The sequence below is a fragment of the Chelonoidis abingdonii genome, chromosome 11 (assembly GCF_003597395.2).
Source record: "Chelonoidis abingdonii isolate Lonesome George chromosome 11, CheloAbing_2.0, whole genome shotgun sequence".
Classification (NCBI taxonomy): Eukaryota; Metazoa; Chordata; order Testudines; family Testudinidae; genus Chelonoidis; species Chelonoidis abingdonii.
In genome coordinates this window covers 46,332,952-46,344,751 of record NC_133779.1, presented here as the reverse complement: position 1 = coordinate 46,344,751, position 11,800 = coordinate 46,332,952, and the positions used below count along the sequence as shown (strand labels likewise).

Genomic DNA, 11,800 nt, shown 5'->3' with positions numbered 1-11,800 from the left:
CCCCATAGCGCCAGGCTGAGAGACCGCAGGCCCCGGGGCAGAGGCCCGCCTGCCGCCCAGCCCCGCACAGCCTCAGGGAGCGGGACCCCCACCGCCACCCCCGCATAGCCCCGGGGAAGGGTCCCAGCCCGCAGCCCCAGGGGGAGGGACCCGCCTGCCATCGCTCCTCAAAGCTCAGGGGGCAGGGACCTGCCTGTTGCCCAGCCCCAGGGGGGAGGGGTCCCAGCCCACAGTCCCCCCCCCCGCAGCCCCAGGGGGGAGGGGCCCCAGCCCACAGTCCGTCCCCTCCGCAGCCCCAGGGGGGAGGGGCCCCAGCCCACAGTCCGTCCCCCCCGCAGCCCCAGGGGGGAGGGGCCCCAGCCCACAGAGTCCCCTCCGGCTAGTGCCGAAGCCAGGGGGGAGAGCCCTGGCTCGTGCAGCCTGCCTCCCCGAGGGGCCGCTAGGGGGGGCGCGCGCCCGCAGTCGCCGCCCCGGTGTGCCGCAGCCCAGGGGGAGGGCCCAGGCCGCGCCCCCCCGCCGGAGGAGAGGAGTGCGCCTCAGCAGCCGCGTGCTGGCGCACTGCAAGAAGGCTGGAGATGCGAGTTTTGCAACCGCAAGCCAGCGCGGAGTATAGTGTGTAGAACGCACGATGTAGTGTGGAAGTCTTATTCCGTTTGATATAATTTACCCGGAGCCCGTCCCGGGCTCCTCATTCTCAGAAGCGGGCTACCGCAGACATTTCTTCGCAGGTATTTCGCTCCGTTTTCGGGGCCACGGTGGCGGGCGTGGGGTCGGGCTGGTGTGCTTGTGCGCTGGCGCGCGGACAGCGGGCGCCTCTCTGGCGTGAGGAGCTCCTCGCTCTATGGTCTCGGCGAGCGGAGTGGTGGCCGCTCGCAGGCGGGGTTCCGGGCAGCCGGCCTCCGGAGAGGTCCTCGGGTCTCGTGGGTCTAGTGGTGCGGTCCCGGTCTCTGCTCTCTAGCGGTCGAGGGGACGATCTGACTAAGTTCTGGACAAGCGCCCTGGCGCTAGACCGTCGCGTCGCGCGCCCATGCCCCTGTTTAACACGTGACCTTCATGCCCTCCAATTTGCCCCCACAGCGGTATTAGCTTTTGGACACTCTCTTCGCGCTCCCCCCCCCGGTCCAGGCTTGACCCCCGCTCCCAGCCCCCCATCTCCAGTCCTGCCCCAGGCCGCAGCCTTTGACCGCTAAACCCCTGATCTGCCCTCCCGCCCCAGGCTCACCCTCGGCACCTCCCCCGACCCAGCCTGTAAACGGGGGCTCTGGGGCTGTAGGCACTGGGCCCCCAAGTAAATGAATCCCGTCCCCCCGCCCCGTTCTGCCTTGGGAAGAGCCCTCCTTTAAATGCCGGCCTAGTTATTCTTAGGGTTTGCTAGAGATGCTCCTGTCGCAGTCCCTGGGTTCGTGGCTGTTCTCATAGGGTTAATTATATTCACAGCCACCCCATAGCTGATGGCCAAATAAAAAAAGTTGTCATGCTGTTGTCAGTTTATGGATCCATGTTTAGACACTATCGTTTCTTTTTTAAAGCCGTTAAGTGTCTGAGTGTAAAGCAGTGTGCGCTGCCCTTGGGGACTTTGGCTAAGGTTCTTGAAAGTGGTTAGTAGTTTTGTGCCTTGCATGATACCAGGTATCAGGGGGTCGCCGTGTTAGTCTGTATCCACAAAAGCAGCAAGGAGTCCGGTGACACCTTAAAGACTTCAGATGCAACTGAAGAAGTGAGTTTTTTACCCGTGAAAGCTTGTGCCTAAATAAATCTGTTAGTCTTTAAGGTGCCACTGGACAACTCCTGGTAGTTTTGGGTATCCAACTTCTGGCACCTTAAAAAGACCTTATTTTTGGAAAATGCTGACCCTGTTCGCTTCCTCTGTGTAGTTAGAGATTGAATTTAACTGAACACTTGACCGCTGTGCTTCTCTGCGTCTCTGTTCTTAGGGCTCAGCTTTCACCCGAAGCGGCCCTGGATCCTAACGAGTTTGCACAATGGAGTGATCCAGCTGTGGGATTACCGGATGTGCACCCTTATTGACAAATTTGATGAGCATGATGGTAAGTAAGTTTGGAGTCTGAATGAGTTGAATGCAGAGGGCTTGTTGCAGAAAATGGTGCCTCCTTAAGAGGAGGAAAGATGGACTTTTGGTTGAAGCACTGGATTGAGCCACAGGAGGTCTGGCTTCAGGTACTAACTGTGCCACAGACTCCATCTGTGATCATAAGCAAACCGCTTACTACTTGAACATGCTTTTCTAGCTGTAAAATAGGGAAAAGACTTCACAGCGCTGTTACGACGATAACTTCATTATTGTATAAAAGTGTCAGATGTTACCGTGCTGTAGCTCTATAATCACACAGAAGAGAACTTCTTTTGCATTGTTCTGGGGGGAGTGTTGTCTCAGAAAGTTGTATTTGACCTCGGAGTGTCAGGTGAAGACAATTTATCAGATTAAAATGGAGTATGATGTGATAGAATGGTTCTGCTCTAATGGAACAGCCTCCTCTGACTGTCAGTTTGGCTTCATATACAGCTATTAGCTGTCTCCCTGTGTTTCAGCTGCCTCTTCCCCCCACAGGACCAGTCCGAGGTATTGATTTCCACAAACAGCAGCCACTCTTTGTCTCTGGAGGTGATGACTACAAGATAAAGGTAGATCAACTCTTCCTTCCACCCCTACCAAAAAGTGTTGGTGGGCAAAGGAAGATGGGGAATTTGACAAGATGTGTAAGGAATGTCTGTTAATTTAGTTTTCTGTGGATGAGGAGGAAATGGTGAGTGGATAGAGATGAAAAAGGGAAGTGTAGAATTCAGGATTTTGCTCTTTCTGAGAGCAGTAGGAGTAATTAAATGCAGCCTGACAATTTCTAATGAGCTCTGTTGCTGGCTTTACCCAGAACTGTAATGTAAAATGGGAGAGACCACTTTGGGGATGAATAAAAACCTCATGTGTTAAATGAGATGGCAGAAGAGAGCTGGACAGAGTTTGTCAGGTCCCTTTCACTGGCCTTATGTCTCATGCAGGTTTGGAATTACAAACTGCGCCGCTGTCTTTTCACTCTGCTCGGGCACCTGGATTACATTCGCACCACTTTCTTCCACCATGTGAGTCTCCCTGCTGTGTAACTTCATTGATATGCACCTCACCGCATTACTTTATAGGAATCTCTGTGGCTTCCCTGAGTAGGGCTCTTTCCTGCAGACGTACAGTGCACTAAATGGGCTGGGTGCTATACAAAGAGGAACACCTGATTTCCGCCCCAAAGATCTTACAATATGAAATCATTCATGGTGACAGTTGGTACCTCGAACTTCTCTCCCTCCATTGGCATTTGGAGTACAGATGGGGATATGCACCTTGTTCTTTGTGCTGGCTAACTTCTCGCTCTTGCGGTCTGAAATCATATAAATGATACTTACCCAGAACAATTACAATAAGTTTTTCAGTGGAAGAGCAGCAGCAACCTGCAAAAACACACATCAGTCCTCTGGTGAGGCAGATGCTAGTATACATCTAGACACCCTCAGGAAAACAGGCTTTGAAGGCAGTTTAGTCCATCAATTTTTTTCCTCTGAGAGTGGTGGGTTACGATCTAGTCCCTGGTCATTCCCTCTGTTGCCCATCTATGCTGAAGCTCTGTATGTGTGCAAAGCAAGGTGTGGCAGAGCCCTGCAGGACACTTGCAGAAATAATCAGTGCTGTATCGAGTGCTCTGTATAGGATCAATTATACCATCACTTTCTCTACGCTCCTTTCTCTTATGTGGGAAATGATTCTACAGTAGAGCTGTAATTCTTTCCTGGGACAGCTGACCCAATGAACTAGAAATCCTATGGTTATCTCCAGCTGTGTTGCAAACCGTTTGGAGGAAAATGTGAGGGTGGAGACTGTTGTTTCAGATATTAATTATTAAATGTGTTTTTTTTTTTTAGGAGTACCCCTGGATCCTGAGTGCTTCTGATGATCAGACGATCCGGGTTTGGAACTGGCAGTCCAGAACCTGTGTTTGGTAAAACAACTAGTGCTATAGAAATAATAACTGGGGAGACACGAGTCTTCTTGAACCTTAGAAATGAACAGAGGATCAAAATCTGCTGACCTCTGTGTCTTTCAATAAAACATTTTGTTGAAATTTCGAAGAAAAAAATTAAAAATTCTTTTCCCAACAATTTTAGAAAAAAAATAATTCTTTTTTATTAAACTGGCTCTAGAAATGAGGTAGGAGTAAGTTCTGAAGTCCCATCTAGTTCGTTCTTCTTGCCAGTGCAGGGTTATGTTCTCCACTGTAGTTGTCAACTGTGAAATAATCCTAGCAATAGAGTTTTAATCCATTCCTTCCTTAGAGAGATCTCTTGGTAATCTCTAGCAAATGGTGTTTAAAGTGCTTTTTTAAAAAAGCTTAGGTTTCTCTGTTCCCTCTTTATTTCCCTCATTTCAGGAACTGGGCTATTTTTAAGTAGCATTCCCACATAAACAAAGGTTAGTTTAGAGTTAAAAGTGCTAGATTGCGGAGCCACACATTCAAAATCTGAGAGAAACAGTTAAGTCCTTCAGTATCCCATGAAAACTTCACTCGAGTTTCCCTTAAGGGATGCCTCCTTTTCACTACCTTCGTCTCGAACAACCGACAGGCACCTTTGAACTTTGGTTGTGTTTACTGCTTGTGTGTTCCAAGAATTAATGTAGGGTTGGTGTGGCTTCCATCAATTGCACTGTACCTGGTTTTGTGTCGGAGGTATGTGGGCTGTGTGTAGGGGAAGGGATGAGTTTGACAAGAAAAATTTGAGGAGGGTTTTGGGGGATTTTTTAAATGGCTTCTCTGCTCAATTTTTTCCTTTTGTTGGTTCACTTTGGTGGGCTGTGCAATCTGTCAAACTAAACCATCTTCAAAACATTTTTGTGTGGGAATTTCCCGGGTTTTTTAGTAACTGTGTATCTGTGTTGATCATTATTCATGTGGATAGCTATTCACATCAATATATATTAACCCTTGTATGCTCCCCTATGAAGTAATGTTTCCTATTTATTCCTCCCTCTCTGCCCTGCTGAGATGTCTTCCTTCTCCATACTCCCTAGTATGTTCCTCTCATGGCTTTGCTCCCTACCAACCTCCCCAAATTCCCTACTAGATTCAGCTTTGAAGTGTTGGTACAGATCAGACTGTGCGTTGCTGCCTTGTTGATTTAAATGGTGTCGTCTTTCCTCTTTCTTGCAGCGTGCTGACAGGACACAACCACTATGTGATGTGCTCCCAGTTTCATCCCTCTGAGGACCTGGTGGTGTCGGCTAGCTTGGATCAGACTGTGCGCGTTTGGGATATTTCTGGTGAGCTGCCCAAGTCGAGGGGGTATCCAGCAACAAAGCCCAGTTCAAAACTGCAGTCGTTGAAAGCAAAGTGGGGAAAGAACTAGCCAGTTCAGATCCAGGGAGGAAAAAAGGCAGCTATTGAGTCTGAGCCACCCACAAAGAAAAGCCATCAGAGCATGACAGTTGTCTCCACTGATGGTGGTTTATATCCTTCAGTCTCCCTTGGATGTCCCTGTCGGATTCTTTAGGCCATGCAGGAGATGAGTTCCCCTATTGAGGAAGGGACACGGCACTGTCACTAGATCGGCTTTGCCTTTGTCATCAGGAAGGAGAAGCTGCAGGCTCAGTTACAGGGTTCTATGGGACACCTTCATCCCTTGGGAAACATTGTTCCCAGACATGCATCTGATGAAGTGAGTATTCACCCATGAAAGCTCATGCGCCAATACTTCTGTTAGTGTATAAGGTGCCACAGGACTGTTGGTTGCATTGTTCCCAGAGTCAGCAATGTCCCGGAGATAAAGTGATGAATCATTCTCTGACAGCCCTGAAATGGCTTCTGTGTTGACTAAGGAGCAGAGCTGATTTTTTGATGTCCCTGCTGTTGTTAAACAGCAAATGGAAGAAGAAATCATTAAGGCCAGTGGCTGCTAGTCCACCGATGTCCCTGTCACAAAGATGTAGTGTGGTCTAGAGGCAAGAGTTGGGAACTGAAAGTCAAGACACCTGGTTACTATCCATGGCTTTGCTGCTGACTCACCCTGATCTGCACCTACAATTATACCTGTCTTGCAGGGGGTATTGAGAGGGTTAATTAATGACTGTTGGTAAAACACTTTACGGTCCTGTAAGGAAAGGCTATGCTACATACAGAAGTTGAAGTGAATGCTAGAGACGCAGATAAGTGACGAAAGGTGGGAAGGGAGGGTCTGGTCCAGGAACAGCACCAGCAATGTTACTGCATTGTAAGATGTTCTAGAACTCGAGTTGTGGCTCTTTACTCCACCTGCCACTTTCACCATTGCAGTTTTGACTGGGTGAGTTGCTCTGTTTGTAGTACATGCTCAGACATGACCAGCTGTGTCAACAGTAGGAGCTGGGGACAGGCTCTTTGAATATTTAAAACCTGCCCCTCCTCTCTATTGCCAGCATGGGGAGCTTAACATCCATTCTGCCTGTAACCTCACTGCTACATTCAACCCACACGCGCTCTCAGCAGAGTTCTTATAGCCAAATGGATTTGGAGAGGGTACAGTTTTTTCCAGCTGATCTGTGATGAGGGGGTTTTAGAGACTCTGCTATAGATGCTAAATTATTGATTCAGCTTCCACTACATTTAAACATCACCGGGCTAAAATGCTAATGGGAGAACAAACTGAGGATGGGTGGAATTTTTGCAAGGTCACCCCTAATCTGAGTTCTGTCCTTGGTAGCTTGGCTCTAGCACAAAAGGTCTATTGGGAACAGCCTTTGTTGCATTCAGGCTGCTGTCAGTTGTGGAGATACACGTGCATCTTACAAATTAAGGGTCTGGCCTGGGTTGATAGGGACTTAAAAACCAATCCTGAGTGGTGCTGAGTACCTGCAACCCCAGTTGACTTTGGGAGTTACGGATTCTCAGCACCTCTGGGGAGTAGGGATGTTAGTTGTTTGATGATTTAAATGAAAAGAGTTGATTGGTCTTGTTTCCTCTCCTAGTGGCAAATTGTCCAGAGACCTAATCGCCGCACAGTTTTCACTCTTAGCAGTCTCAGGAGAGAGCCATGAAGACTGTGGGGGAAGCATTGCTTCTTGTTGCCCGTGATGTATTTATTGTGTGGATAGAGGCCTTCTGTCTCCATGGCTGTCAGTTCAGCATCTTTCTCCAACACAGATTCACGAGTTAAAAATTGAAGGCTCCTTGTTCTGCTGATCTCCTGAGAGCTAGTGTCAATGTAGCCAGCGTGAGCTGGCTTCTAGTTGCTGTATCAAAAAGCATGAAAAGCTGTGACATAACAACACAATTGCCATGTGCTGTGGGGTGACGTATCTTGCTTGTGGCACTAACGTTGACCCCAGAGTTTACAAAATAAGCACCTATCTGTTCTGCCTCCCTGTTACCAGCCCTGCCTGTTACCATTAACTCTGATGGAAGATTCTTCTCATTAGCTTGAACCGGAGGATGCTTTTTTTGGTCCTGTAAAATAAAACAGCTTCCCTTTAACCTGCCTTTCCCATCTCAAGAGCTAATGTCTGCCACTTCCCTGGAATCTTCCTGTGCTTTCAAGGCTTTGTTGAGTAGAGCTGGATGATTTGTTTCCAAGCAGGAAAAGTCAGCCTGAAGGGTTGGACTGGTAATCCAGAATCCTGCTATTAAGGAGATCTAGAATATAGGTTGTTAGGGGCTGGGAACATCAGAGGTGATGCTAAGAGTCCCAGAAAGGGTCTCTGTGGGGCAGATTACGTTACTGCAGTGCCCCCAGTGAGTGTGTAGTGACAGCTGACAGACACCATCCCATCACCCCCAGTACTGCACTATCTCAACCACAGGATTAATGCTGTGAGTGCTGATGGATTATAACGGGAGGAAAGCTCATGAGACCAGAAGGAAGAGGTTGGTCAAATCCCAGAACCCTTCCTTGGTTTCTCCCTTGGGTAGGTGGCAGCCCCTTGATGTGCAGCTTTGATTGAGAGAGTGGAGTAGATCATAGCCTAGGTGCCTCGGGCCCTTGCAGCTAACACGGTCCATAGTTTGAGCTTCCAGTTGGCTACAGTGTCTGTGTGGCTCTGGCCATTGAACTCTGGAAAGGGGATCCTAGAAACCTCCTGATGCTGCAGGAACTTCCTCTTCCTTCTCCCACAAGCTGTCAGGTTGTAGTCAGGTTCTGGTCCTTTTCACTAGACCTCTTTCCTGAACTGTCAATGACCCCTTTTAACATCTGCTCTTTTATTTGAATGCTTTGGGGCATGCTGAGCACAGGCTCCTTTCCCAAGCTCTTATCGTAACAGCTATCCTCGGAATGTCTAATATCTATCACGCTGCTCCCAGCCTCTTGTCTCTCCTTTTCCCCCTCCCCGGAGCAGCACAGGAAGCTGGTACATTCTGCAAGTGTCCTGCCTTCCCTCTGGATTTGTGCAGTCAGCCCAGAAATTTTTCACCTGTCGTTTCAGTCCATTCCACTGGCCTGTCGAAAGCTCAAGTATCTGTTCTTCTAAGATTCCTCTGTTTCCACTTTTCACAGTTTCTCTGAATTATGCATCTATCACCCCCTTTCTCTGGGTCTGGCTCCCCGTTGTCATTTGGACGATCTGTGTGTGCATCTGAGATTCAATGTGTCTAACATCCATATGTGCTTGTGATTCGCTGTTTAACATGTCACTCTTGTTAGACAAACCTTACAGATCTTGTCAAAGGGGCACTGGTAAGATTCCCTTACCTTAAATCTCCACTGTGTTACTAACACCTGAGAAGATCAAAAGTGAGAATTTAAAAAAAAAAAATTGTCAAACACAATGTTGTCTGATCCTCTCTTGCACTTCACCCACCTTGGCCAATGACGCTGCCAACTCGGTCAGTTTCACTTTGTTCCTAGTCAATTTCAAGTCCCATTTCCCACAGTCAAGTATTTTTTGTTTAAAAGTCTGTTATAAAGTTTTGTTTGTAACTGCTTTGTTTAAAAGCCTCAGGCCTTTTTTCTCCTTAGCTTAGGCTTTCATTTGGCAATGCACATTCTAATTTCTCCCTAGGGTGGGTATTTCAATTTCTGGTGAAGGAGCAGCTAATGTGGTTCTGTTTTATTTGGCATACTGTATAAATGGAAAGTGGTAATGTCCCCTGTGATGGTGATGCCACTGCACAACAGAAAGTACTGTGAGTTTTAGATATACAGGTGTTTGTTTCTAAGGCGCCAGTCCCTGTAATTGTCTCTGCAAAGATTTAGAAATACTGATTCCCTTAAGGAACTGGAGGAAAGTTATACACCCCATTCCCAACCCTCAGATTAAGGCCAATTACAGGAATCAGTCTATATTCCAGTCTGTTTCCTAGAGTGTACTGCTGTTTGTCTGTTTGGTTCTTTGACAAAAGCTTACCAGAAGAGTTCAGCTTTGAGTCATGCCCTTACAGTGTCTGAGCCTAATCTCTGGCAGAAACAAATTCCGCAGTGTAGCCCCTTCCTGGACAGTGTCTACCTGCAACCCCCCACAAGTTGAAGGTTCTAGCAGCCTGGGTTTAGCATGTTCTGGTGGATTATTTTAAAGCTATCTAGAATCTAGGGGATATTCCCTCATGTAACCATTTTAAGGTGAAGTTGATCGAATATTGGGACTGAATTTATTGGAGTATGTTTAGTAACAGCACTCGGAGAAGTTGCCAAAGCATTCTGGCCTGACATTTGGAGATACTGAACTTCCACTGAAGACTTGTTAAAGTTGTGGGTTGTCACCACTTCCTAAAAAAATCAAGCTGTCCCTCTTTACCGGTGTCCTCCAGATGAGCTGTATTTCTCCTCAGTCCCTGGTGCCTTGGAGAATTTGCAGATCCCCATGTCACCTTAAAGACTACTCAAGAGGCCACAGTTTCCATATATCAGTTGCAACTGACTCAGGTGTCCACACAAATGGCCCAAGTCCACAAGAAAAAGCTGACAGCGAGAGCATCTATCAAACTGGCATAGAAGAAAGCCCCCTAAAGGTGCAAGCTCAAACTGGGAATTAAATATTGAGAGAAAGGAATTAGCATGACAGTGACACTCCAATGCAGCAGCTCTACTTATCAATCCCAGGGAGCTGAGAAATGAATGCTTGTTGGGAGCATTTTATTGCCAAGTTTGATCTTTGTGCACTTGGTCTGGGCTTGTGCTTTTGGGGAAAGAGGAAGGGAATCCTTGATGTTTCTCTCACTTTTCTTCTTCTTCAAAATTCCTCCTCCTTTCCACCTGTGAACGGCACAGGAAGGCGCTGACTTACATGTCTCTGAGTTAGTACACTGTCTGGTAACCTCGTGTTTGCTTCCTCCATTCCTGCTGCTTCCCTCTTGAAGGCCTAAGGAAGAAGAATCTGTCTCCTGGAGCTGTGGAGTCGGATGTCAGGGGAATTACTGGGGTGGATTTGTTCGGGACGACAGATGCGGTGGTGAAACATGTTCTTGAGGTACTGTGTGTGTGTGTGTGTGTGTGTGTGCGCGCGCGCGCAACATAGCTCATTCAGCTGTATTTAAGATAGCCCTTGTTGTACAAATGATCCTATAACAGGTTTGAGAAACAGAGGGAGAAGGAAGCTAAGAGACTAGATACGGCTCTTTGAATTCATGTGTTCCTTTGGGGATAAGGAATGCCTTATTCTAAAGAGCTTAAAATCTAAAAGGTAGAGTCAATGGTCCTCCATGACTGGGGACCCCTGACTCCTCTGCGGTACAAATGGCAATGATGTTATCAGATCCATTCTGGGTTTTTACCAAGGAGAGAAATTCTGAATGGAATAGGAAGCCAGACGAGCTGCATGAAGATGGGATAATGAGATTCCATTGTTGCTACTGGGCCACATCTGTCCTAGCAGATGTTGCCATAATTGATCACCTTTGCAGTCCCACTGGGGGAAGTGATAGGAGGAGTGGCGGTGTACTTGGAGTTTGTGTGTCTCTTCCTTTGTGTCATCTAACTACCCCTCAAGGGTAGATTATGCACTGGAGCTAGCTGCAGACCCTCACGAGTGATTTTGAAGTTTGCAGCTTGTATCCTATTTACTGGAACAGTTTTTCTGGCTGCTCTCTCTCTGTGTGCCAACCCCTTGGAGCCTCAGGCTTGTTGTGAGACCCCTTTCTCCCATCCTACAGGGACATGATCGTGGAGTGAACTGGGCTGCCTTCCACCCCACCATGCCTCTCATCGTATCTGGGGCTGATGATCGGCAGGTGAAGATCTGGAGGATGAATGGTAAGAAGCAGCCCCAAAAGGAAGCTCTTTGGGAGAGGAGAGAAGAAACAGGCTGGGGAGAGTGGGATGAGTGCCAGGTTTATTTATATCCCTCGTGGATTTATTTACATATAAATTTATTTATATAAATAAATATATTTAATTTATAAACCTTGCGAGTTTATTCATATCCCTTGTGGATAAGGGAGAAGCGGTGGATGTGGTATACCTAGACTTTAGTAAGGCATTTGATACGGTCTCGCATGATATCCTTTATCGATAAACTAGGCAAATACAATTTAGATGGGGCTACTATAAGTTGGGTGCATAACTGGCTGGATAACCATACTCAGAGAGTAGATATTAATGGCTCCCAGTCCTGCTGGAAAGATATAACAAGTGGTGTTCCGCAGGGGTCTGTTTTGGGACCGGGTCTGTTCAATATCTTCATCAACGACTTAGATGTTGGCATAGAAAGTACGCTTATTAAGTTTGCAGATGATACCAAACTAGGAGGAATTGAAACTGCTTCGGAGGACAGGGTCAAAATTCAAAATGATCTGGACAAATTGGAGAAATGGTCTGAGGTAAACCGGATGAAGTTCAATAA

General features: G+C 47.5%; 1 protein-coding gene across 1 annotated transcript in view; it reads left to right on the top strand.

Annotated features, from left to right (window-relative positions):
- The first annotated feature begins 1,916 nt into the window (after positions 1-1,916).
- COPA (COPI coat complex subunit alpha) overlaps positions 1,917-11,800 on the top strand; it is a 33,281-nt gene continuing 23,397 nt past the window's right edge. Inside the window, exons 1-7 of the mRNA XM_032792036.2 lie at positions 1,917-2,048; positions 2,570-2,643; positions 3,016-3,096; positions 3,925-4,001; positions 5,208-5,317; positions 10,320-10,429; positions 11,112-11,211. Of these exons, the coding sequence (XP_032647927.1) occupies positions 2,012-2,048; positions 2,570-2,643; positions 3,016-3,096; positions 3,925-4,001; positions 5,208-5,317; positions 10,320-10,429; positions 11,112-11,211 (589 nt within the window). The 5' untranslated portion in view covers positions 1,917-2,011. The remainder of the gene's footprint in view (positions 2,049-2,569; positions 2,644-3,015; positions 3,097-3,924; positions 4,002-5,207; positions 5,318-10,319; positions 10,430-11,111; positions 11,212-11,800) is intronic.